We start from the raw sequence: 27,383 nt of genomic DNA on the forward strand, positions 1-27,383 counted from the left end.
AAAGCACTTAGTCTCGGGTTTGGGTTCAACCTTGGGTTTCTTCACTAGATCAGCAGCTGAATTGCCGTTTCATGAAGTATCCCTTCTTGCCCTTACCCTTCTTGAAACTAGTGGTTTCACCAACCATCAACAATTGATGCTCCTTCTTGATTTCTACTTTCGCGGTGTCAAACATCGCGAATATCTCAAGGATCATCATATATGTCCCTGATATATTATAGTTCATCACGAAGCTCTAGCAGCTTGGTGGTAATGACTTCGGAGAAACATCACTATCTCATCTGGAAGATTAACTCCCACTTGATTCAAGTGATTGTTGTACTCAGACAATCTGAGCACAAGCTCAACAATTGAGCTTTTCTCCCTTAGTTTGCAGGCTAAGAAAATCGTCGGAGGTCTTATACCTCTTGACGTGGGCACGAGCCTGAAATCCCAATTTCAGCCCTCGAAACATCTCATATGTTTCGCGACGTTTCAAAAATGTCTTCGGTGCCTCAACTCTAAACCGTTTAACCGAACTATCACGTAGTTATCAAAACGTGTATGTCAGATGTTCGCAACATCCACAGACAACGTTCGAGGTTCAGCACACTGAGTGGTGCATTAAGGACATAAGCCTTCTAAGAAGCAATGAGGACAATCCTCAGTTTACGGACCTAGTCCGCATAATTGCTACTATCAACTTTCAACTAATTTTTCTCTAGGAACATATCTAAACAGTAGAACTATAACGCGAGCTACGACATAATTTGCGAATACCTTTTGACTATGTTCAGGATAATTAAGTTCATCTTGTGAACTCCCACTCAGATAGACATCCCTCTAGTCATCTAAGTGATTACATGATCCGAGTCAACTAGGCCGTGTCCGATCATCACGTGAGACGGACTAGTCAACATCGGTGAACATCTTCATGTTGATCGTAACTTCTATACGACTCATGCTCGACCTTTCGGTCTTCTGTGTTCCGAGGCCATGTCTGTACATGCTAGGCTCGTCAAGTTAATCCTAAGTGTTTCGCGTGTGTAAATCTGTCTTACACCCGTTGTATGTGAACGTTAGAATCTAACACCCGATCATCACGTGGTGCTTCGAAACACGAACTGTCGCAACGGTGCACAGTTAGGGGAGAACACTTCTTGAAATTGTTGTAAGGGATCATCTTATTTACTACCGTCGTTCTAAGCAAATAAGATGTATAAACATGATAAACATCACATGCAATCAAATAGTAGTGACATGATATGGCCAATATCATATAGCTCCTTTGATCTCCATCTTGGGGCTCCATGATCATCTTGTCACCGGCATGACACCATGATCTCCATCATCATGATCTCCATCATCGTGTCTTCATGAAGTTGTCTCGCCAACTATTACTTCTACTTCTACAGCTAACGGTTAGCAATAAAGTAAAGTAATTACATGACGTTTATGTTGACACGCAGGTCATAAATAAATAAAGACAACTCCTATGGCTCCTGCCGGTTGTCATACTCATCGACATGCAAGTCGTGATTCCTATTACAAGAACATGATCAATCTCATACATCACATATATCATTCATCACATCCTTTTGGCCATATCACATCACATAGCATACCCTGCAAAAACAAGTTAGACGTCCTCTAATTGTTGTTTGCATGTTTTACGTGGCTGCTATGGGTTTCTAGCAAGAACGTTTTGTACCTACGCAAAGACCACAACGTGATATGCCAATTGCTATTTACCCTTCATAAGGACCCTTTTCATCGAATCCGATCTGACTAAAGTGGGAGAGACAGACACCCGCCAGCCACCTTATGCAACTAGTGCATGTTTGTCGGTGGAACCGGTCTCACGTAAGAGTACGTGTAAGGTTGGTCCGGGCCGCTTCATCCCACGATGCTGCCGAATCAAGATAAGACTAGTAACGGCAAGCATATTGAACAAAATCAACGCCCACAACTACTTTGTGTTCTACTCGTGCATAGAAACTACGCATAGACCTAGCTCATGATGCCACTGTTGGGGAACGTAGCATAAATTCAAAATTTTCCTACGTGTCACCAAGATCTATCTATGGAGAGACTAGCAACGAGGGGAAGGAGAGTGCATCTACATACCCTTGTAGATCGCTAAGCGGAAGCGTTCAAGTGAACGGGGTTGATGGAGTCGTACTCGTCGTGATTCAAATCAGCGATGACCAAGTACCGAACGCACGGCACCTCCGCGTTCAACACACGTACAGCCCGGTGACGTCTCCCACGCCTTGATCCAGCAAGGAGAGAGGGAGAGGTTGAGGAAGACTCCATCCAGCAGCAGAAAAATGGCGTGGTGGTGATGGAGGAGCGTGGCAATCCTGCAGGGCTTCGCCAAGCACCACAGAAGAGGAGGGAGAGAGAGATGCAGGGCTGCACCAACGAGAGGTCGAATCACGTGTCTTATGGGCAGCCCTATGCCTCATATATATAGGGAAGGGGAGGGGCTGCGCCCCCTCTAGGGTTCCCACCCCTAGGGGGGCGGCAGCCCTAGATGGGGAGCAAGGGGGCGGCCAAGAGGGGATGGGAGAGGGAGGCGCACCAATATGGGCCCTAAGGCCCATATCCCATTAGGGTTTGCCCCTCTCCATCTCTTAGGCGCATGGGCCTTAGTGGGGCTGGTTCCCTTGGCCCATGTAGGCCAAGGAACACTCCCTACAGCCCATGTGGCCCCCCGGGGCTGGTGGCCCCACTTGGTGGACCCCCCGGGACCCTCCCGGTGGTCCCGGTACGTTACCGATAAACCCCGAAACTCTTCTGGTGACCAAAACAGGACTTCCCATATATAAATCTTTACCTCCGGACCATTCTGGAACTCCTCATGACGTCCGAGATCTCATCCGGGACTCCGAACAACATTCGGTAACCACATACAAACTTCCTTTATAACCCTAGCGTCATCGAACCTTAAGTGTGTAGACCCTACGGGTTCGGGAGACATGCAGACATGACCGAGACGTTCTCCGGTCAATAACCAACAGCGGGATCTGGATACCCATGTTGGCTCCCACATGTTCCACGATGATCTCATCGGATGAACCACGATGTCAAGGACTTAATCAATCCCGTATACAATTTCCTTTGTCTAGCGGTACGATACTTGCCCGAGATTCGATCGTCGGTATCCCGATACCTTGTTCAATCTCGTTACCGGCAAGTCTCTTTTACTCGTTCCGTAACACATCATCCCGTGATCAACTCCTTGATCACATTGTGCACATTATGATGATGTCCTACCGAGTGGGCCCAGAGATACCTCTCCGTCATCATAATGAAGGAAATATGCCCTAGAGGCAATAATAAAGTTATTATTTATTTCCTTATATCATGATAAATGTTTATTATTCATGCTAGAATTGTATTAACCGGAAACATAATACATGTGTGAATACATAGACAAACTTAGTGTCACTAGTATGCCTCTACTTGACTAGCTCGTTAATCAAAGATGGTTATGTTTCCTAACCATGAACAAAGTGTTGTTATTTAATTAACAAGGTCACATCATTAGTTGAATGATCTGATTGACATGACCCATTCCATTAGCTTAGCACCCGATCGTTTAGTATGTTGCTATTGCTTTCTTCATGACTTATACATGTTCCTATGACTATGAGATTATGCAACTCCCGTTTATCGGAGGAACACTTTGTGTGCTACCAAACGTCACAACGTAACTGGGTGATTATAAAGGAGCTCTACAGGTGTCTCCAAAGGTAGATGTTGGGTTGGCGTATTTCGAGATTAGGATTTGTCACTCCGATTGTCGGAGAGGTATCTCTGGGCCCTCTCGGTAATGCACATCACATAAGCCTTGCAAGCATTGCAGCCAATGAGTTAGTTGCGAGATGATGTATTACGGAACGATTAAAGAGACTTGCCGGTAACGAGATTGAACTAGGTATTGGATACCGACGATCGAATCTCGGGCAAGTAACATACCGATGACAAAGGGAACAACGTATGTTGTTATGCGGTCTGACCGATAAAGATCTTCGTAGAATATGTAGGAGCCAATATGGGCATCCAGGTCCCGCTATTGGTTATTGACCGGAGATGTGTCTCAGTCATGTCTGCATTGTTCTCTAACCGTAGGGTCCGCACGCTTAACGTTACGATGACAGTTATTATGAGTTTATGCATTTTGATGTACCGAAGTTAGTTCGGAGTCCCGGATATGATCACGGACATGACGAGGAGTCTCGAAATGGTCGAGACATAAAGATTGATATATTGGAAGTCTATGTTTGGATATCGGAAGTGTTCCGGGTGAAATCGGTATTTTACCGGAGTACCGGGAGGTTACCGGAACCCCCCGGGAGCTGTATGGGCCTTAGTGGGCTTTAGTGGAAAGGAGAAGGGGCAGCCCAAGATGGGCCACGCGCCTCCCCCCTCCCCTAGTCCTATTAGGACAAGGAGAGGTGGCCGGCCCCCCTCTCTCTCTTTCCCCCTCAGCGAATCCTATTCCAACTAGGATTGGGGGAGGAATCCTACTCCCAGAGGGAGTAGGACTCCCTTGGCGCGCCCTCCTTGGCCGGCCGGCCCCCTCCCCTTGGCTCCTTTATATACGGAGGCAGGGGGCACCCCTAGATACACAAGTTGATCCACGTGATCGTTCCTTAGCCGTGTGCGGTGCCCCCTGCCACCATATTCCACCTCGATCATATCGTTGTAGTGCTTAGGCGAAGCCCTGCGTCGGTAGAACATCATCATCGTCACCACGCCGTTGTGCTGACGGAACTCATCCCCGAAGCTTTGCTGGATCGGAGCCCGGGGAGCGTCATCGAGCTGTACGTGTGCTAAGAACTCGGAGGTGCCGGAGTAACGGTGCTTGGATCGGTCGGATCGGGAAGACGTACGACTACTTCCTCTACGTTGCGTCAACGCTTCCGCAGTCGGTCTGCGTGGGTACGTAGACAACACTCTCCCCTCTCGTTGCTATGCATCATCATGATCTTGCGTGTGCATAGGAAAATTTTTGAAATTACTACGTTCCCCAACAGTGGTATCAGAGCCTAGGTTTTATATGTTGATGTTATATGCACGAGTAGAACACAAGGGAGTTGTGGGTGATATAAGTCATACTGCCTACCAGCATGTCATACTTTGGTTCGGCGGTATTGTTGGACAAGACGACCCGGACCAACATTACGCGTATGCTTACGCGAGACCGGTTCCCCCGACGTGCTTTGCACATAGGTGGCTTGCGGGCGACTGTCTCTCCAACTTTAGTTGAACCGAGTATGGCTACGCCCGGTCCTTGCGAAGGTTAAAACGGAGTCAAATTGACAAAATATCGTTGTGGTTTTGATGCGTAGGTGAGATTGGTTCTTGCTTAAGCCCATAGCAGCCACGTAAAACTTGCAACAACAAAGTAGAGGACGTCTAACTTGTTTTTGCAGGGCATGTTTTGATGTGATATGGTCAAGGCATGATGATGAATTTTATTGTATGAGATGATCATGTTTTGTAACCGAGTTATCGGCAACTGGCAGGAGCCATATGGTTGTCGCTTTATTGTATGCAATGCAATCGCGGTGTAATGCTTTACTTTATCACTAAGCGGTAGCGATAGTCGTGGAAGCATAAGATTGGCGAGACGACAACGATGCTACGATGGAGATCAAGGTGTCGCGCCGGTGACGATGGTGATCATGACGGTGCTTCAGGGATGGAGATCACAAGCACAAGATGATGATGGCCATATCATATCACTTATATTGATTGCATGTGATGTTTATCTTTTTATGCATCTTATCTTGCTTTGATTGACGGTAGCATTATAAGATGATCTCTCACTAAATTATCAAGAAGTGTTCTCCCTGAGTATGCACCGTTGCCAAAGTTCGTCGTGCCCAGACACCACGTGATGATCGGGTGTGATAAGCTCTACGTACATCTACAACGGGTGCAAGCCAGTTTTTGCACACGCAGAATACTCAGGTTAAACTTGACGAGCCTGGCATATGCAGATATGGCCTCGGAACACGGAGACCGAAAGGTCGAGCGTGAATCATATAGTAGATATGATCAACATAACGATGTTCACCATTGAAAACTACTCCATCTCACGTGATGATCGGTTATGGTTTAGTTGATTTGGATCACGTGATCACTTAGAGGATTAGAGGGATGTCTATCTAAGTGGGAGTTCTTAAGTAATTTGATTAATTGAACTTAAACTTATCATGAACTTAGTACCTGATAGTATCCTGCTTGTTTATGTTGATTGTAGATAGATGGCTCGTGCTGTTATTCCGTTGAATTTTAATGTGTTCCTTGAGAAAGCAAAGTTGAAAGATGATGGTAGCAATTACACGGACTGGGTCCGTAACTTGAGGATTATCCTCATTGCTGCTCAGAAGAATTACGTCCTAGAAGCACCGCTGGGTGCCAGGCCTGCTGTTGGAGCAACACCAGATGTTATGAACGTCTGGCAAAGCAAAGCTGATGACTACTCGATAGTTCAGTGTGCCATGCTTTACGGCTTAGAATCGGGACTTCAACGACGTTTTGAACGTCATGGAGCATATGAGATGTTCCAGGAGTTGAAGTTAATATTTCAAGCAAATGCCCGGATTGAGAGATATGAAGTCTCCAATAAATTCTATAGCTGCAAAATGGAGGAGAACAGTTCTGTCAGTGAGCATATATTCAAAATGTCTGGGTATAATAATCACTTGATTCAGATGGGAGTTAATCTTCTAGATGATTACGTCATTGACAGAATTCTCCAATCACTGCCACCAAGCTACAAGAGCTTCGTGATGAACTATAATATGCAAGGGATGAACAAGACTATTCCCGAGCTCTTCGCAATGCTGAAAGCTGCGGAGGTAGAAATCAAGAAGGAGCATCAAGTGTTGATGGTTAACAAGACCACTAGTTTCAAGAAAAAGGGCAAAGGGAAGAAGAAGGGGAACTTCAAGAAGAACGGCAAGCAAGTTGCTGCTCAAGAGAAGAAACACAAGTCTGGACCTAAGCCTGAAACTGAGTGCTTCTACTGCAAGCAGACTGGTCACTGGAAGCGGAACTGCCCCAAGTTTTTGGCGGATAAGAAGGATGGCAAGGTGAACAAAGGTATATGTGATATACATGTTATTGATGTGTACCTTACTAGAGCTCGCAGTAGCACCTGGGTATTTGATACTGGTTCTGTTGCTAATATTTGCAACTCGAAACAATGACTACGAATTAAGCGAACACTGGCGAAGGACGAGGTGACGATGCGCGTGGGAAACGGTTCCAAAGTCGATGTGATCGAGGTCGGCACACTACCTCTACATCTACCTTCGGGATTAATATTAGACCTAAATAATTGTTATCTGGTGCCAGCGTTGAGCATGAACATTATATCTGGATCTTGTTTGATGCGAGACGGTTATTCATTTAAATCAGAGAATAATGGTTGTTCTATTTATATGAGTAATATCTTTTATGGTCATGCACCTTTGAAGAGTGGTCTATTTTTGATGAATCTCGATAGTAGTAACACACATATTCATAATGTTGAAGCCAAAAGATGCAGAGTTGATAATGATAGTGCAACTTATTTGTGGCACTGTCGTTTAGGTCATATCGGTATAAAGCGCATGAAGAAACTCCATACTGATGGACTTTTGGAACCACTTGATTATGAATCACTTGGTACTTGCAAACCGTGCCTCATGGGCAAGATGACTAAAACGCCGTTCTCCGGTACTATGGAGAGAGCAACAGATTTGTTGGAAATCATACATACCGATGTATGTGGTCCAATGAATATTGAGGCTCGTGGCGGATATCGTTATTTTCTCACCTTCACAGATGACTTAAGCAGATATGGGTATATCTACTTAATGAAACATAAGTCTGAAACATTTGAAAAGTTCAAAGAATTTCAGAGTGAAGTTGAAAATCATCGTAACAAGAAAATAAAGTTTCTACGATCTGATCGTGGAGGAGAATATTTGAGTTACGAGTTTGATGTACATTTGAAAAATTGTGGAATAGTTTCGCTACTCACGCCACCCGGAACACCACAGCGTAATGGTGTGTCCGAACATCGTAATCATACTTTACTAGATATGGTGCGATCTATGATGTCTCTTACTGATTTACCGCTATCGTTTTGGGGTTATGCTTTAGAGACGGCCGCATTCACGTTAAATAGGGCACCATAAAAATCCGTTGAGACGACGCCTTATGAACTCTTAAAGTTTGGGGCTGCGATGCTTATGTGAAAAAGCTTCAACCTGATAAGCTCGAACCCAAATCGGAGAAATGTGTCTTCATAGGATACCCAAAGGAGACTGTTGGGTACACCTTCTATCACGGATCCGAAGGCAAGACATTTGTTGCTAAGAATGGATCCTTTCTAGAGAAGGAGTTTCTCTCGAAAGAAGTGAGTGGGAGGAAAGTAGAACTTGACGAGGTAACTGTACCTGCTCCCTTATTGGAAAGTAGTACATCACAGAAAACTGTTTCTGCGACACCTATACCAATTAGTGAGGAAGCTAATGATGATGATCATGAAACTTCAGGACAAGATACTACTGAACCTCGTAGATCAACCAGAGCGAGATCCGCACCAGAGTGGTACGGTAATCTTGTTCTGGAAATCATGCTGCTAGATCATGATGAACCTACGAACTATGAAGAAGCGATAGTGAGCCCAGATTCCGCAAAATGGCTTGAAGCCATGAAATCTGAGATGGGATCCATGTATGAGAACAAAGTATGGACTTTGGTTGACTTGCCCGATGATCGGCAAGCAATTGAGAATAAATGGATCTTCAAGAAGAAGACTGACGCTGATGGTAATGTTACTGTCTACAAAGCTTGACTTGTTGCAAAAGGTTTTCGACAAGTTCAAGGGGTTGACTACGATGAGACCTTCTCACCCGTAGCGATGCTTAAGTCTGTCCGAATCATGTTAGCAATTGCCGCATTTTATGATTATGAAATTTGGTAGATGGATGTCAAAACTGCATTCCTGAATGGATTTCTGGAAGAAGAGTTGTATATGATGCAACCGGAAGGTTTTGTCGATCCAAAGAGAGCTAACAAAGTGTGCAAGCTCCAGCGATCCATTTATGGACTGGTGCAAGCCTCTCGGAGTTTGAATAAACGTTTTGATATTGTGATCAAAGCATTTGGTTTTATACAGACTTTCGGAGAAGCCTGTATTTACAAGAAAGTGAGTGGGAGCTCTGTGGCATTTCTGATATTATATGTGGATGACATATTACTGATTGGAAATGATATAGAATTTCTGGATAGCATAAAGGGATACTTGAATAAGAGTTTTTCAATGAAAGACCTCGGTGAAGCTGCTTACATATTAGGCATAAAGATCTATAGAGATAGATCAAGGCACTTAATTGGACTTTCACAAAGCACATACCTTGACAAGATTTTGAAGAAGTTCAAAATGGATCAAGCAAAGAAAGGGTTCTTGCCTGTGTTACAAGGTGTGAAGTTGAGTCAGACTCAATGCCCGACCACTGCAGAAGATAGAGAGAAAATGAAAGATGTTCCCTATGCTTCAGCCATAGGCTCTATCATGTATGCAATGCTGTGTACCAGACCTGATGTGTGCCTTGCTATAAGCTTAGCAGGGAGGTACCAAAGTAATCCAGGAGTGGATCACTGGACAGCGGTCAAGAACATCCTGAAATACCTGAAAAGGACTAAGGATATGTTTCTCGTATATGGAGGTGACAAAGAGCTCACCGTAAGAGGTTACGTTGATGCAAGCTTTGACACTGATCCGGACGATTCTAAATCGCAAACCGGATACGTGTTTACATTAAACGGTGGAGCTGTCAGTTGGTGCAGTTCTAAACAAAGCGTCGTAGCGGGATCTACATGTGAAGCGGAGTACATAGCTGCTTCGGAAGCAGCAAACGAAGGAGTCTTGATGAAGGAGTTCATATCCGATCTAGGTGTCATACCTAGTGCATCGGGTCCAATGAAAATCTTTTGTGACAATACTGGTGCGATTGCCTTGGCAAAGGAATCCAGATTTCACAAGAGAACCAAACACATCAAGAGACGCTTCAATTCCATCTGGGATCTAGTCCAGGTGGGAGACATAGAGATTTGCAAGATACATACGGATCTGAATGTTGCAGACCCGTTGACTAAGCCTCTTCCACGAGCAAAACATGATCAGCACCAAGGCTCCATGGGTGTTAGAATCATTATTGTGTAATCTAGATTATTGACTCTAGTGCAAGTGGGAGACTGAAGGAAATATGCCCTAGAGGCAATAATAAAGTTATTATTTATTTCCTTATATCATGATAAATGTTTATTATTCATGCTAGAATTGTATTAACCGGAAACATAATACATGTGTGAATACATAGACAAACTTAGTGTCACTAGTATGCCTCTACTTGACTAGCTCGTTAATCAAAGATGGTTATGTTTCCTAACCATGAACAAAGTGTTGTTATTTAATTAACAAGGTCACATCATTAGTTGAATGATCTGATTGACATGACCCATTCCATTAGCTTAGCACCCGATCGTTTAGTATGTTGCTATTGCTTTCTTCATGACTTATACATGTTCCTATGACTATGAGATTATGCAACTCCCGTTTATCGGAGGAACACTTTGTGTGCTACCAAACGTCACAACGTAACTGGGTGATTATAAAGGAGCTCTACAGGTGTCTCCAAAGGTAGATGTTGGGTTGGCGTATTTCGAGATTAGGATTTGTCACTCCGATTGTCGGAGAGGTATCTCTGGGCCCTCTCGGTAATGCACATCACATAAGCCTTGCAAGCATTGCAGCCAATGAGTTAGTTGCGAGATGATGTATTACGGAACGAGTAAAGAGACTTGCCGGTAACAAGATTGAACTAGGTATTGGATACCGACGATCGAATCTCGGGCAAGTAACATACCGATGACAAAGGGAACAACGTATGTTGTTATGCGGTCTGACCGATAAAGATCTTCGTAGAATATGTAGGAGCCAATATGGGCATCCAGGTCCCGCTATTGGTTATTGACCGGAGATGTGTCTCAGTCATGTCTGCATTGTTCTCGAACCGTAGGGTCCGCACGCTTAACGTTACGATGACAGTTATTATGAGTTTATGCATTTTGATGTACCGAAGTTAGTTCGGAGTCCCGGATATGATCACGGACATGACGAGGAGTCTCTAAATGGTCGAGACATAAAGATTGATATATTGGAAGTCTATGTTTGGATATCGGAAGTGTTCCGGGTGAAATTGGTATTTTACCGGAGTACCGGGAGGTTACCGGAACCCCCCGGGAGCTGTATGGGCCTTAGTGGGCTTTAGTGGAAAGGAGAAGGGGCAGCCCAAGATGGGCCACGCGCCTCCCCCCTCCCCTAGTCCTATTAGGACAAGGAGAGGTGGCCGGCCCCCCTCTCTCTCTTTCCCCCTCAGCGAATCCTATTCCAACTAGGATTGGGGGAGGAATCCTACTCCCAGAGGGAGTAGGACTCCCTTGGCGCGCCCTCCTTGGCCGGCCGGCCCCCTCCCCTTGGCTCCTTTATATACGGAGGCAGGGGGCACCCCTAGATACACAAGTTGATCCACGTGATCGTTCCTTAGCCGTGTGCGGTGCCCCCTGCCACCATATTCCACCTCGATCATATCGTTGTAGTGCTTAGGCGAAGCCCTGCGTCGGTAGAACATCATCATCGTCACCACGCCGTTGTGCTGACGGAACTCATCCCCGAAGCTTTGCTGGATCGGAGCCCGGGGAGCGTCATCGAGCTGTACGTGTGCTAAGAACTCGGAGGTGCCGGAGTAACGGTGCTTGGATCGGTCGGATCGGGAAGACGTACGACTACTTCCTCTACGTTGCGTCAACGCTTCCGCAGTCGGTCTGCGTGGGTACGTAGACAACACTCTCCCCTCTCGTTGCTGTGCATCATCATGATCTTGCGTGTGCGTCGGAAATTTTTTGAAATTACTACGTTCTCCAACAGTTAATTTGTACCATTCAAAGATATCATCCTACTGGTATTCACTTCCATCTTTCACCACAAGAAACTCAGCAATTTGCACAAGCAAACCAAGACTCTGATACCACTTTGTTGGGGCTGGACAGCAACAATGCGCTGCACAAATTCACCGACACGGCAAATATGCACACTACACAGCTCCCTCCACTTGTGATGAACTTTGAGGATAGCTTCAACCAACAAGTAAGCAGCGGAATAACACAAACAACATGCACATGTGACACAGGATTTAACGTGGAAAAACCTCCTCAACTTGAGGAGTAAAAAACCACGGCTGTGGACCGACCGGTCCACACAACTTCACTATGAGAATGATGAGTACAGAGTCTTCTCTAGAACCTCTAGAGAGATTTACAACACACTCTCCATGTTGCCAACCGGCAACAGCAACAACAACCACAAGAGACAAGGTTTCAGTAAAGCAGAGTTTACACAGCTTCTGTACCCTTCGGTGTTTTGCAAACTGCTCTTAAACCACTGAACCAAACAGCACCAAATTTGGCAGACAAGTAGACACACGAGTTCTTGAGATCCCCTCCAAATTTGAGCTCAATCGGACATCGTTTGCCTACCCAAACTGTTCGTCTCCCAAAACTACTCTGTTCTGAAACTGCAGCAGTCAGAGCTGACAAAACCACTCTCAATTCTGATGCTCCACTGACCCAATCCTCAAACCAGCTAACCAAATCGAAGTACTCAAAGTAAGGAACGAGCTCACCAAGTTTGGGGTCGATCCAAACACGTTTGAGCCTCCAAACACCAGCTTGAACACTGTCTAGTCAGATGCAGCAAATCTGGACAGAACCTCTGCTTCTTCTTTCTCTCTCTCTCAGGTTGTGGTTCCTCTTGTGTGTTCTCTCTCACACTCTCACGAATGGCAGCCGCCACCAGCAAGGGATGGGGTGGCTAGGGTTTTCTCCTTGCTCCCTTCACCAGGAAACACTCACAACCGTTGGATGCAGAACAGATCAACGGTTCATATGTGTTGGACTTGTGTGGGCTGATGTTGGGCTGCCAACACACCTCCATGTGGAGGGACTTAGCCCAACAATCTCTGGGCCATGTTGGCTGCACTGGGACGGTGCGCAGTATCTGAAGAATTCTTTATCATCCCAGCTACGGCCAAGTCGATTCCGTGGTTGATAAGAGGCAGCAGCAGGAGGGCTATGACAAGTAATTTACTCATCTTCCTTTTCTACTGTAACCAAGAAGGAGAGCAAGAGAAAGAAGAAGATGTGGCGAGTGCAAAAAAGAAAAAGAAAAACAGCAGCACTTATTCCTTGTCTTCTATAGGTAAGCAGTCAGAGGAGAACCTTTCAAATGCTGACAGCCTTAATCTAGTGTTTTGAATGTGATGCAGACATGCTTTAGTCTATTCCCCTGTTACATGAGCATTAAATACACGTCGATTGGCATTTTGCACTTATTTCGTGTCTTCTATAGGCAGTCAGAGTCGTGCTTCACTAATAGTCAGAGGAGAACGTATTTATTCTTTGTCATCTATAGGTAAGCAGTCCTATCAGTTGGTGGTTGGGTGCAAGGGTTGCTTCAGCTAGTTCCCTCTTGCATAAGCATTAAATACATTTTGGACCATGTGGGAGCTTTTGTATACTGTCATTGTTACATAGGACTCCAAGCCTGAGTCGTCTTTTGTTCCAAGCTTTCATGGGGAACCCGGTGCAATTCATCGTTCTATTACCCTCCAAGTCTTCACTGTCTTCTCCCTTGTTGCCTTTTTGTAGCAGATCATGTCCAGGGAGGAGATGATGGGTGCCCACCTTTCTCCTGTGGACATCTCCGAGACATATTGCCTCCTTTCCGCCGGCGAGGTGATCCTCTTGAGTGTGGTGTTGAAGCATACGAGCTGGGTTGCACCAGTAGCAAGGCTAAAATTCAAATCAACACGGGAACATACTATGTGACTGCCAGCAACTACACCGGTTCCTACTTTTTGGTCATCGACACCAAACTCCGATACCAGCAGCAGCTGCCCTCTTCCACTGTGGAATCACCTTCCTTATTTAGGACCCTATGAAAAAAGTTATTTATATTCAAATGGCTTTAATAATTTGCAGACTCGAAGCCTCTACACAGCTTGTTTTGCTAATTGTTCGCAAGCAGTAATGGATAATAGTTCATACAAGAGGGAAGATCGCCCCGGGAGAAAACCTAACCCTAACGAGAGGGAAGTTCAGGACTCGACACGGCTCAGGTGAAGAGAAGAGAAGAGTGAAGATGGGAGGAAAAGCTTTGGTCTTGGGTCGAGGATCGTGATGGGCTGTCACTAGCAGGCCTTGTTAGAAGAAGGCTTCACTCACTTTGCATCCCTGGAATTCTGCCGAATTGCAGATCAGATCAGATCACTGTGCCGGAAAGGCCGAAAGGAAGATGAGATTCAGTGAGGTCAGACTGCACTGCACTGCACTGCACTGCAGCAGGAGAAATATGGGAATGGAGATTAGTGGACGTAATATCTGAATAAGGTAATCGACAGATTATTGTATTGTACACAGCTCTTGCAAGTTTTTGGACATAAATATTAAAGTCAAGACCAACTGCAAATCGTGTAGCTTACAAACAACTAGCAGATCACTATTACATGCTAGTGATCGGTGATTATTCATACAGCTTCGGACCTAATGGACTGATAGCATCCAAGCACAGTGGTTGCTATTGCAGCGCACGCGTACACAAAGTACACCATTGAATGTTGACAGAGTATGGTAGTCCCTGTTTTGATTTACGGCATAGGTTCATTCTCAGATTAGACAAAAGGCTTCGGTGGCATCTGCAGATTCTGAAACCTCCCTGTTAACATGTTAACGACCTTTGTCATAGATGGCCGGTTTCTTGGGTTCCACTGGATACACCACAGTGCCACCATAGCCAGCTGGCTCACCTTCTCTTTCTCTCCTTGAGTCATTTCCAAAGTAAGAGCCAACTCCTCCCCATTGATCACTTTCTCGTAGATCCACTCTGGGAGGTAAACGTCGTTCTGACTCTCAATGCTTGGGTCTGCATTCCTCCTTCCGCTCACCATTTCTAACACTAGCATCCCGAAACTGTACACGTCTGACTTGTATGATACTCCCCCAAAGTTCCGAGAATATAGCTCTGGTGCAATATAGCCCATTGTGCCTCTTGCTGCTGTTAAGGTGACGATGCTTTGGTCCCTTGCACAAAACTTTGCAAGGCCAAAGTCTGAGATCTTTGGATTGAAGTTGTAGTCCAGTAAGATATTGTGAGGCTTGATGTCAAAGTGGAGGATGCGCTGGTTGCACCCTTGATGCAAGTACTCCATTCCTTTGGCGATGCCTAAAGCAATATCTAGCAGCTTGTCTGGTACTAGATGATGCTGAAAATTATTAGAGTCGTCAGAGAATATGTATTTCTCCAGTGATTCATTAGGCATGAATTCATAAATAAGAGCCCGTCTCATTCCTTCAGAACAAAATCCTAGTAGACGGACAATATTGGCATGGTGGATTAGTCTGATGGTTGCAACTTCGTTGATGAATACTTCTCCCTCTCCTGTAGAGTTCTCTAGCATCTTGACTGCTACAGGCACTCCATTTGGTAGCTCGCCTTTGTATACACTTCCAAATCCTCCCTGCCCTACTTTTTCCTTGAACCGCCTTGCTATCTTCTTAACTTCAGAGAATGTGTACCTCGTGGGTTTTAATGTGCCATATGTCTTGAGAAACATTTCGACCTTCAAATGTATCTCCCCGTTGTATCTTGTCTTGAGTGAAAGATAAAGCACAGTGGCTACCGTCAACAAAACAGCAACAAATGCTGCCACTGATGATGTAGCTGTATAAACAGATAATAGGTCATTAGCATATTGCATCAGGAATCAGTCTTTGTTAGGGGGATAAGATCAGAGTTAACAACAGTAAGAATTGCACAAAAAATGTTTTTATTTTATTTTGAAGTTAAAAGTACTTGGTTATAGCAGTACCTGCAATGATTTTGATATGTGAACCTGCAAATACCAAGAAACAGAATGAGATAAAAAGAAAGGAATTATACTTCTTGATAAAAGTTGTAGAACAGAAAAATTGTTGTAGGAGTGTCGTCTACCATTACTTCAATACATTGCCCTAGCAGGAACACAATAGAGTTTGAAATATGAGGAACAAATATACGGTGCTATTTATGTCTTTTTTAGAAGAGAGAAAAATGACATGCAATTGGGTGCATGCTTGAGAGGAAAAAAGAGAACAGTTTTTTTTGTCATGACTTATCAAACAGATTCTCTTCTTGGAAATTTGTAACGATTCCACTAGTCACCATTGTTCTGGTGCTATTAATGGAAATGCCACTGGTCTGTTAGTTTTTCCTAAGTTTTTCCATACACTGCTGTCATCATCAAGTCAAAGTATATTGGCTCAACTGCGCAGTTTTGTTCCGAAAATGCCCTCAGCCACATATGTGAACCTCGTTGGTTCTCTAACTTATTACTCTGCCATGTCCTCCGCGATTCATCCCCCGAAAAATCTAGTTAGTCAGCAACCCCCTGTAAACCTGCCCAAATCCCATCAATCCCGACTTTCCGTTACCTCCTATGGGTGTAGGCATGGTGGGTGCTTGAGTGCGACGGTGGTTGTAGGTCTAAAAGAATATACTAATATCTCCAGAAGATTTTTTTGAGGGTTGCATAGCAAAATTTAGAGTAATTAACCAGTAAACATTTCCGAATGAAAAACATATAATTTTTCTGCTTGATTATTTCATAGAATTTTGTAATGACCAAGGTAAGGCGTCTAGAGGCAGTCAACCCCGCCTTACCGCCTAATGGACGCTTAAGCGCCTAAGGCTGTCAGGCGCCTTACCTCTTAAGCATCGCCTTATGGACGCCTTAAAAACCATGGTAGTGAGAGTTGGGTACTCCAGTGTTATTTGTTGAGCAGGTTGCTCAAATGATTTGTGATGCTACGTTTGAATGAAAAAAAGTGACAGAAATTCTCTTAGAGTTTCAAACACATGGAATTGTAGGATGAGCTAGTAATTAAATTGTAAAGCAAAATCTCAATAAATTTTAGAACTTTATCAAAAAATAAAACAGGACACTAATATGATAATATATGTTGTAGAAAGTTAGAACCGATCATACCATGAGAGTTAGGGATGCAGATTGCATTATTCCGTTCAAAGCTGAACGCGCAGCGTCCACCAACTTCACATAGTCTACAAGGGATATCATCCCAGTATACCGTCCTCTCAGCAATACTGAGGATATTTTCTGCACTTTGGTTGAAGGACTGTGATCTACTGTAAGTGCCATCAGGCACTGGGTTATCAAAAAACATATACACGGGGCCATCTGAGATTGGGATGACCTTGCAATCCAAAGGAAGAAGAGACATGACTTCATAACCAGCCACCAAATAAAAGAAGTGGGTTGTGTTGCTAAGGCAGGAGACTGGGCCTGCAATGTTATCGGCAGCGCCAGGTGTGAACTCTGTTGAACAGCATACTAGGGGTGCAGAACTCCAGAAGAAAAAATCATCATGAATTGTTTTCTCATTGTTGACAACATCAACCTGTGGAGATGATGAGCTTCTGGAGATGATGAGCTTCTGCTGGAGCACCAAACAGGGATCTACAAGCGGCGTGATCTTCATGGAAGAACGCCTGTAATCTATGGCGCTGACTTCATATTGGCCAAGAACTGGGTGGACTAGGATGGTGTCTTGGCCAGAGCATGCTATCTGCCTGATTGTTCTGCCACCACATCCACATGATGATGTATTGATGGATTCAAGGCAGAAAGGATACCTGATCTCTGGGCCATGGCTGCACTGGGACGGTGGGCAGTCTTTGAATAAATCTTTATCATCCCATGCCATTGCCAAGTAGGTTGTGTGCTTCATAAGAGGCAGCAGCAGGAGGGCTATTGCAAGTAATTTACTCATCTTTCTGTAGTACTGTAATGGATATCGAGAGTAAGGGGAGGAAGAAGAAGATGTGGCAAGTGCAAAAAAATAAATGCAGCACTTATTCCTTTTCTTCTATACGTAAGCAGACATAGGAGAACGTTTCAAATGCTGACAGCCTTATTCTAGTGGTTTGAATGTGATGCAGACTTGCTTTAGTCTATTCCGCTGTTACATGAGCATTATATACATGTCGACTGCCATTTGGCACTTATTCGGTGTCTTCTATAGGCAGTCAGAGTCATGCTTCACTGATAGTCAGAGGAGAACGTTTCAAATGCTAACGCATTCCTTAATCTAGTGGGTTGAGTGTGATGCAGACTTGCTTCAGTGCATTCCCCTGTTACATGGTTGCCATTTGGGACCATGTGGAAATTCTTCCAGTCGTTGTCATCTCTAAACAAAATAAATTACCGAATCATGGGACAGTAGACTCCAAGCCCAAGACATCTTTGGTTCCTGGGTACATAATGGGAGAGAAATATCTTCTTCTTCATTTGTGTGTCGTGTATATACCAATGAAGTTATAATTTATAATTAGTATTTTAATCACACTATGAAGTGATCTATACAGCTGGATACGATCAACTAGTCAATCCTTTGCCCACATTAGTTAACAGTACTAACTAGGATATCAAGTCCCTACAAGCCTTCACTGTCCTCACTGTCTTCTGTGAGAAAGCTTTCATGGGGAATCCTGGTGCATTTCATCCTTCTATTACCCTACAAGCCTTTACTGTCTTCTCCTTCGTTGCAGTTTTTGCAGCACATCATATCCAGGGAGGAGAAGATGGGTGCCCACCTTTCTCCTGTGGGCATCTCCAAGACATTCGACCTCCTTTCCGTCGGCGAGGTGATCCTCTTGAGTGCGGCGTTGAAGCATACGAGCTGGGTTGCACCAGTAGCAAGGCTACAATTCACATCAACACAGGAACATACTATGTGACTGCCATCAACAGTTCCAGTTCCTACTTCTGGGTCATGGACCCCAACTTCAATACCAATAGCAGCTGCCCTCTTCCACTGTGGAATCACGTTCCTTATTCAGGACGAGGTGGCAAAATTGATTCAGATTCACCTGGCTTTTTTGATTTGGTCACTCGAAGCCCCTACGCAGCATGTTTTGCTAATTGTTCGAGAGCAATAACAAATAATAGTGCATACAAGCCCGTTGCTTGCCTGAGTGCCAACAATTCACATGTTTATGTCTGGGTGTCTGATGGTGATACTGGGTATGGGTACTGTATGGTTGAAGATCTTGAACCTTATTGTGGATACTTGGCTATGATTCCATTTGGTGATTGGAATTTTTTTGATTGGTCACAGCTACAGAATGCAAGTTATGTAGATATCACACGATTCATAAGTAAGGGGTTTACTGTCCTATTTCCTACGGATTTCAGTTCATATGACAAAGAGAATTTTGCCTCATACGTCAATATATGCCGCAACAATTCAACCAGGTAATCACCCAAATTTAGTTTCTCTCCTCAGAAAGCATAATTACGCTAGCGGTGGCAAGCCTGGAAGCAGTTAACCAGGGAATAGCAATAATTTGCATTACAATTACACCGCAAAGTTTGTCACTCCATATCATTTTGGCTTCTGTCATAATTATCAAAAAGAGTAAATTGCATTTTCACAACCTAATTTGACCCCCAAAACGCTGGGTTTTTGGTTTTCTTTGCATACCACTGCAATTCAATTGTGTATTGCACTTGGCTCTAGTTTTTCTTCTTCGACCTGATCAGGCCTAGCCTGTCTGGCACAGGTCAGATTATGTCGAATTTAAAAACAATAGTCCAAAATGCAACGCAGAGTCAAATTTAATGAATTCAAACACTGCTGTTTTGCGCAAATGGGATCAAATTAGTATGCAAATGGAATTTGACCTATCTAAAGACCGTGCTCTCTTCTAAATCCATTTCTTTACAATTGTAATTATTTGCAGCTACTTCAAAGAGCAAGTATCTGGTGCAAACATCATCAATTGGGCCTGTGCTTTTCTTTGGAGCGAAGTGCACTTCGTAGAATGCATGACCCAGTACTCTAGAGATCGCAGCTACAGAACAAATTTGATTTTGGTTGTAACCATAGTATCTGGTATTGCTATCGCCAAGTTCTTTTTCGGTACGTGAGAATTATATGCCTTTTACTTTCGAAAAAGAATTTACATGCTTTTTAATCATCATGGACACAATCTTGTACATAAGCATATGCCTATATGTTCATCTAGCTTACGTCAGTATACTTGCTGGGCAGTATTATGCAGATTCTTGTTGGCGCCCCTAGCTGTATGGATATTCCTAGCCTACAAGTACTGGAAAACAAGGATCATAATTGATGCAGTTGAGAAGTTCCTCAGGATTCAACAAATGATTGGCCCGACAAGGTATGCCTACACAGATGTAGTTGCAGTCACAAGCCATTTCAGAGATAAATTGGGCCAAGGGGGCTATGGCTCGGTGTACAAGGGTGTGCTACTTCCGGGCAGTGTCCATGTCGCCGTGAAGATGCTAGAGGGCAACTCAAACTGCAATGGAGAAGATTTCATCAGCGAGGTCTCCACCATCGGCAGGATCCACCACGTCAATGTGGTGCGTTTAGTGGGGTTCTGCTCGGAGGAAATGAGAAGGGCCTTAGTCTACGAGTACATGCCCCACGGTTCACTTGACAAGTACATCTTCTCTACTGAGAAGAGCTTCTCATGGGACAAGCTCAACGAGATCGCTCTGGGCATTGCCAGGGGGATCAACTACTTACATCAGGGGTGTGACATGCAGATTCTGCACTTTGACATCAAGCCGCACAACATCCTTCTTGACAGCAATTTTGTCCCAAAGGTCGCTGATTTCGGGCTCGCCAAACTGTACCCGAGGGGTGACAGTTTTGTGCCACTGAGCGCTATGCGGGGAACCGTCGGCTACATAGCCCCCGAGATGATATCCCGGAGCTTCGGTGTCATATCCAGCAAGTCCGACGTGTACAGCTTCGGGATGCTGCTGCTGGAGATGGCTGGCGGGCGAAGGAACGCCGACCCAAACGCGGGGACCTCAAGCCAGGCGTACTACCCGTCATGGGTTTACGACAGGCTGACCAGGGAAGAAGCGGGCGAGGAGATATCACCTGTTGCTGCTGACATGCATGAGCTGGAGAAGAAGCTTTGCGTTGTCGGGTTATGGTGTATTCAGATGAGGTCTTCCGATCGGCCAACGATGGGCGAGGTGATTGAGATTCTGGAGGCTGGGGCTGACGGCCTGCAGATGCCTTCGAGGCCATTTTTCTGTGACGAAGGGCACATACATGTGGAGGACTCTTACCATTTCACTTCGGAGCTGACGGCGGTCTCAGAGGAAGAATTGATCACGGTGTCGGAGGAGGAAGACGATGTGTGATGTATATATACAATGTGTGGTACTATAGTTTATGTCTGTATCATGGAGTGATGCACTTATCTGTAAAAATTATGGTTGTAACAGTACCAGCCCAGTATAAATGCTTTGTACAAACTGCCTTCCTTGCTGTACAGAGCAACTTCAAATAAGTTTGAAATCTTACATCCATCTATTTGTTCGTTCATCACTCTCGATAAATTCTGATGGAAAATATTGCTTGAACAGTAAATTATTGATACAAATAAGCTTGTGAGAGGTGAGAAAAGGCCGCCTTTTTCTTGTTGAGAAACATTTATAGAGAAAATTTGTATTTCATTCTGCTGGCAGTAACACACATTATGGATGAAGATTGTCACCGAGAAGCTACGTTGCATAATTTTTTCTTTCTTTTGCATATGAAATGCAGTTTTAGTTTACAGCAACATCATTCCAGGTTGAGTTCCGGCCGCATAATTGGCATTGTTGCAGAGTCCCCCATATTCTCCACTTGAGGATTGTACGCCCCAGAGTGCGGGAAGACATGCTACATACTCCCTCCGTTCCTAAACATTTGTCTTTTTAGAGATTTCAAATCGACTATCACATACGGATGTATATAGACATATTTTAGAGTGTAGATTCACTCATTTTGATCTGTATGTAGTCACTTGTTGAAATCTCTATAAAGACAAATATTTAGGAACGGAGGGAGTAGATAGTTCTTTTCCCTCTTTGCTGCTAAGAAATCGCTGCGGTCATGCAATTACATAATTGCATTTGATAACCAGAGCCACAGGCCATATCTGGTCTTCTTACCATCGTGCTGCTACTCTTGTTGTCCACTGCTTTATACAACTGGCTTCCCGTCCTTGCACTTGTTATTAGAGAAACAAATAGAGTATATTTCAGTAAGTTTGAAATATACTATTGTTTGTTTATTTTTGTAACTCTTATACACAAATTTTGGTTGAAATATATGTCTGAACCACTCGGCAGATTCCTCAGAAGGATTTTTCCCCTGTGATGGGACATGAGAAAAAGAGCACTTCTATTCCTTGTTGTAGAAAACAAATACTAGTTGTTTAGACAACTTTGTGTTCCTTTTCTCAGAAAAAACAGAGGAATTTTGCATTATGGATGAACACTCCACCAACATCCCTGGGAAGCTAACTTACATACATTCCGTCCAATTGCATTGCGACAAATAAGACCCCCAAAAAAATTCAATAACAGAGGACAGCTCAGCTCCCTGATGTCATTGCGAATTCATCGAATGCAGTCAATAATTTACAGCAGCATAATTCCAGATTGGGTTTCCATAAGCATATGACCATACTCTCATGAATGAGTTCACCATGCCTGCTGAATAGTGAGAAATAGATGCTTGTAGTGCTCAATAATGATTACAAGTGCCAGCGGCAGTACACAAACTTAATAAAAGCTTGTAAGAGGGATCAGCGAAGAAGCATTACTACTCCTGAACAATCGGTCGCATACTGTGTGTATGTGTGTGTCTGTATGCAGGCATGATTAAGGAAGAAGCTACTTAACTAACTGATGAGCAGAATACTCATTTCATACAGCATAATGTGGAAGAAAATGACATGCATTGTTGCAGAGCATCTCATGTTCCCCCTTCATAATTGCGCTCCACCAAGTACGCTGGCTCGTAGTTCTTTTTCTTCTTTGCAGCTGACCTTACATCCGCCTTCAAGAATTCGGCTGTGCGGCTGACCTTCTTACAACTCATCTTCGATAGAGGACAGTAAAAAAACCATAAGAGTGGTAACAAGGAGACAACAGAGCTTGCATCGCAGTGCAGAATCTGGTAATAATAGCAAATTGAGTCTGTCAGTAAAGGGAGTGAATAAATCTCTTTATCTTTACAAAAGCTACTTAACAGAGTAGTCTCTGACTCGGCCTCTTAATTTAATATAACTAGTCAAGTATGAAAGATTGAAATTACACATCCCTTTTCTTCAATAAACTTTAAACTAATGAACATCCACTTAGTGGAAACTGCATGATCAGTAACTTGTTTCTATGATCGACCCTACCTGTTCCGTCCTATGGAGTCAGGTGACAATACGCATGAACATGCAGAAAAAGCATGTTAGATTTAGTTGATAGACTCGTAACAAATTAACATTACTTGTAATAACATATGGCAATGTTAGTAGAAAAAACTGTATGTGCATGCAACAAAAGAGTGAAAGAAGAACCACCAAACCCTAACCTTGGAGCAGCGACAATCACCTAATCCTTTCCCAAAGTCCTTTCTGCCTCAGTCCAACTGTGACATTCCTTATGTGGCTAATCTTCATTACATGTTTGGTGCATTCATCAGAATCTCTCTTCTGCCGGAGTTTCTCTATCAGCTCTTCTGACGTGTCTTTCAGAGTTAATTTCTCAAGGGCTGCAAGGTGTTCAATGCCATTAGGAAGAAAATTTAGCTCAGGACACTCTGTGAATGATAGCTCGATGAGGTTTTGCATCGGCCCTCCTCTATTTGAACCTGGTTGAGCTGTGCCGCAACCCATATGAATAGAGTTTTGGAAATGACGCTGCGGTAAAATGCAACCTCTTCCCTTCAAAGGCCTTAATTAGCTCGAGAAAGCGTAGACCACATAACACGCGTAGACAGGAAAAGGTTTCCTCGTCGATATTGGAGAATGCCAGAGTCAAGCGAGTAAGGCTATTAAGGTGTGACCATGAAGAGAAAAGCTCAGGCATAAATGTTTTTTCTAGTTGCCCTCCTAAACAAAGCCAAGAAAGGGTTGGAGGTAAATATAGCCCTTCAAACCGCAGAATCTCATTCTCAGCTGCAGCAAGAATTTCGAGATGAACAAGATGGCTCATTTTGGTGATAGCATTGCTCAAGTCAGCAGAGTGTTCGCTTCTTACTTTACACACACCGAATGTTCTTAGCTCCGTAAGAACTCTAACTTCACGCAGAAACTCTGGAGTGGCGTTGACGCCCTGAAGAGCCCGTAGCCCTGCCAAGTGCTGCATGCCATTAGGCACCTTGACCCCACCTACACTTATGCCGGACGTCCACGCATATAGGTGTCTTAACTTCTGAAGTTTAACAACATTGTTTGGCAAATATGTCAGCTTAGTGCCAAAAGCATCCAAGACTTCCAAATTTTGTAACCTCACCACTGCTTCAGGAAGGCTTTCGATCTTGGTATGTCTAAGACCCAAATAACGCAGATTAAACAAGTCGAATACCTCATTGGGCAGCATTCTGATACGAGTACCTTTAAGATCCAATGTCGACAGCAGATTCGAAGCAGTTAGAATAGGCTTCAGAAAGTCAATATCGATATACCTCCCAAATACATGGAGTGCACGGAGATGTGTTGCGCCAGATCGGCTCAGTTGTTCAAGGTTTTCTCCCTGGACCGATATGCGACGTACACCCTCTACAGAGAGTGCCCCAGTAGCAGAGCCATTATAAACTTTACCAAAGCATTCCTCCTTGGCTTTGTTGAGGGCAAGAAGGCGTATGACATCATGCATCCGACAGTGTTTTAGTCGTCCAGTATGATTCCTCTCCACTACCTGCAATAAGCTCCGGTTCACAAGCTCAGTCAAGTATCCCTCTGCCACTTCCTCCAATGTTCTGTTATCTTCCTTTTCCTTGATAAATCCCGCAGCAATCCACTGCCTCACTATCGTCCTCCTCTTTAATTTATGATCTTCTGGGAATAATGCGCAGTGTAAGAAACAATTCTTCAAATCATACGGAAGGTCCTCCAAGCTGACCTTTAGGATCATATGAACATCAGGGATCACGTCTTCCGCCAACTGTAAATCCAAATCCCTATGCAATTTCTCCCATTCAGTAGAAGTTGGCGGTTTGCAGGAGAGTAGGCGACCAATGCATGCAATAGCAATAGGCAAGCCTTGACACTTTGCTATGAACTTCCGAGCCAATTCCTGCAGCTCCAACGGGCACTGTTTGTCAGCATGATTCCAAAAGGCCTCTTTGCAGAACAGCACCCAGGAGTGATGTGCTTGTAGCGGTTCCAAGTGAATTGTAGACTCCCTAGTTGCCAACAGTGACACTTCATGCTTTCTTGATGTGATAACAAATCGGCCGGTACAATTAGAAGTTGGGAAGACATTCCTTATCTTGGACCACATGTGCACAGCCCAAACATCATCGAGGACCAAGATGTACTTTTTACCTTGAAGGTAGTTATGGATGGACTCTGCTATGCCTCTCGTGTCACTGGTGGCGACATCGACTGCAATGTCGAACTCGGCAGCAATCTTCTTCAACACGTCTTCCAGATGGTAACTCTCTGAGACTATTACCCATGCCGCGGCGTCGAAATCCACTTTCACATTGTTGTACAGATGAGCAACCAGAGTGGTTTTACCAACACCGGGCATCCCCCACACCGTGGTGACTTTGTTGCTGCTCTGCTCCAGACCATCGCCGCCGCCACGACCGGTCAGCCACCGTGTCAGCCTCTCCTTGTTCTCCTCGATTCCCACAAGGTCCTCGTCCCTGGTGAAGTGCAGAGCCTGATTGGTAAATTTAGAGGCAGATCTGCCTATGACCGTGTAATCCTTCTTCCTCTGCTTGGCATGTTTCAGGTTGTGTTCGATTTCTTGGAGCTTGGCAGCCAGGCGGCGCCAGGTCTTGATATGCTTGAGCCTCTTCTTCATCTTGGCTGTGAACCCACCGTGCTTGCAGTCCTCCAGCTTGTAGGTGAACTCGTCAACTACGTCCTCGATCTGGAAGGCTAGGCCCCTGATCTCGCCAACGAAGATGGCGGTGGTCCTGTCGGTGTCCTTGAACCGCTCCGCCTCGTGCAGGTAGGCCTGCATGCTCTCCAGCTCCGCCTTGGACCGGCGAATCTTGCCGAAGAGGCCCCTGAGGGCGGATGCTTCCTTACCAAGCAGCGCTCCGCCAGAGTGTGCCGCCTCTTTTGCCAGCGCAGCGCCCAGCGTGAGCAGCAGCTGCGCGACAACAGCCTCCGCCATGGTTGCTGAGGGTTTTTTTTCCTCAGATGACTGTCGTTGAGAGCAACTCCAACCAAGCCACCAAATCTCACTCACTCACTGAATACTCACTTGAGTACCATTATCAGGAAAAAAAAACACCGCCTTTATTTCTTTGATAACTCCAGCCCATTCACCAAATCTTATTGGTTACATATAACTAACAAACATACATCTTTCTCTGTCTCTGTCTCTGTCTCTCCCCAAACACAATGTTTTCACAACTTGGCTCAAACATTTCTTTGATGAAGAAAGAAGCTGCAAAATCAGTAGAAACAAACAAGAGCATCAGGGACAATAACATGAGTAGCACCATAAATCTCAGCAGCGGCAGCAGCAGCCAAATCTGAAATCACAGGACAAGCGCACACAGCACCGGGCTTGCAGCCTCCGCCTCGGCCAGATCCGGGCAGGCAGAGGCGCAGAGCGAGGACTTTGCTGCTACTGCTGGCCCTCCTCTCTCACTCTCACTGTCCTCTCTGTATCCGTGTCCACGCCGAGGTGGGTGGTGGCGCAGTCACGGGACGGCGCGGCGGGGAACTCCGGACGCCCACCGGCCCGACCTGGACACAGGGCAGCTCGGCGGCGCGAGCGAGGAAGAAGGGAAGGGAAGGGGAGAAGAGAACCAACCTGGACTGTAGCTACGAGGCGGTGGCGCGCCGGCCGGAGGAGACGAGGGGCGGCGTGCAAGGCGGTGGCGCGCCGGCAGAGGTGGGGAACGAGCTTCGTCTCTCGGTAGTCTAGTCAACCAATCAATCGGTCGGTCAAGGTGACGCCACATGAGCATCTCTACAACCCAAGTAGTACTCGTCCTTTTTTAGTTTGCACATAAGTAAAGTTTGTTCAAAGTCAAAGTATCTCTACTTTGTACAAATTTATAAAAAAAATAGTAGCATTCACAATGCCAAATTGATATAGTTAGATTTAAATATACTTTGGTCAAATTTTGTAAAGTTTGACTTGACATAATATATCTAATAATATGCGAGGTAAAAAGGACCGGAGGGAGTACCAAAATCCGCTATGACTGGGCAGCAC

The 27,383-nt window shown here is 44.7% G+C and overlaps 2 protein-coding genes and 2 pseudogenes across 4 annotated transcripts; 1 reads left to right on the top strand and 3 right to left on the bottom strand.

The window, feature by feature from the left end:
* The window catches only part of LOC125536305 (rust resistance kinase Lr10-like), a 51,362-nt pseudogene extending 38,156 nt beyond the window's left edge, over positions 1-13,206 (bottom strand).
* A 1,398-nt stretch (positions 13,207-14,604) lies between these two features.
* Positions 14,605-17,934, bottom strand: LOC125536475 (rust resistance kinase Lr10-like). 2 transcript variants are annotated; one of them, XM_048699733.2, is made up of 3 exons: positions 17,133-17,934; positions 15,978-16,001; positions 14,605-15,829 (listed from the first exon to the last, which is right to left on the bottom strand). In XM_048699733.2, exons 1-3 carry the CDS (start codon positions 17,932-17,934, stop codon positions 14,781-14,783), a joined length of 1,875 nt encoding a protein of 624 aa, XP_048555690.2. In that variant the 3' UTR covers positions 14,605-14,780. The 2 variants fall into 2 exon arrangements, with proteins under 2 accessions (XP_048555690.2, XP_087400296.1); XM_087544170.1 differs by having other exon boundaries at positions 15,978-16,031.
* Positions 17,935-18,642: 708 nt separating this feature from the next.
* LOC125536385 (LEAF RUST 10 DISEASE-RESISTANCE LOCUS RECEPTOR-LIKE PROTEIN KINASE-like 2.1) lies at positions 18,643-21,350 on the top strand. Its single transcript, XM_048699634.2, has 3 exons — positions 18,643-19,418; positions 19,907-20,085; positions 20,218-21,350. Exons 1-3 carry the CDS (start codon positions 18,643-18,645, stop codon positions 21,348-21,350), a joined length of 2,088 nt encoding a protein of 695 aa, XP_048555591.2.
* A 1,201-nt stretch (positions 21,351-22,551) lies between these two features.
* LOC125542626 (disease resistance protein RPM1-like) lies at positions 22,552-27,142 on the bottom strand (annotated as a pseudogene). Its single transcript, XR_015616781.1, has 3 exons — positions 26,976-27,142; positions 23,566-26,603; positions 22,552-23,154 (listed from the first exon to the last, which is right to left on the bottom strand). The product of XR_015616781.1 is annotated as a disease resistance protein RPM1-like (transcript).
* Positions 27,143-27,383: the final 241 nt, after the last annotated feature.

The sequence above is a fragment of the Triticum urartu genome, chromosome 1A (genome assembly GCF_056163025.1).
Source record: "Triticum urartu cultivar PI428250 chromosome 1A, HENAU_Tu73, whole genome shotgun sequence".
NCBI classification, from domain to species: domain Eukaryota; kingdom Viridiplantae; phylum Streptophyta; class Magnoliopsida; order Poales; family Poaceae; genus Triticum; species Triticum urartu.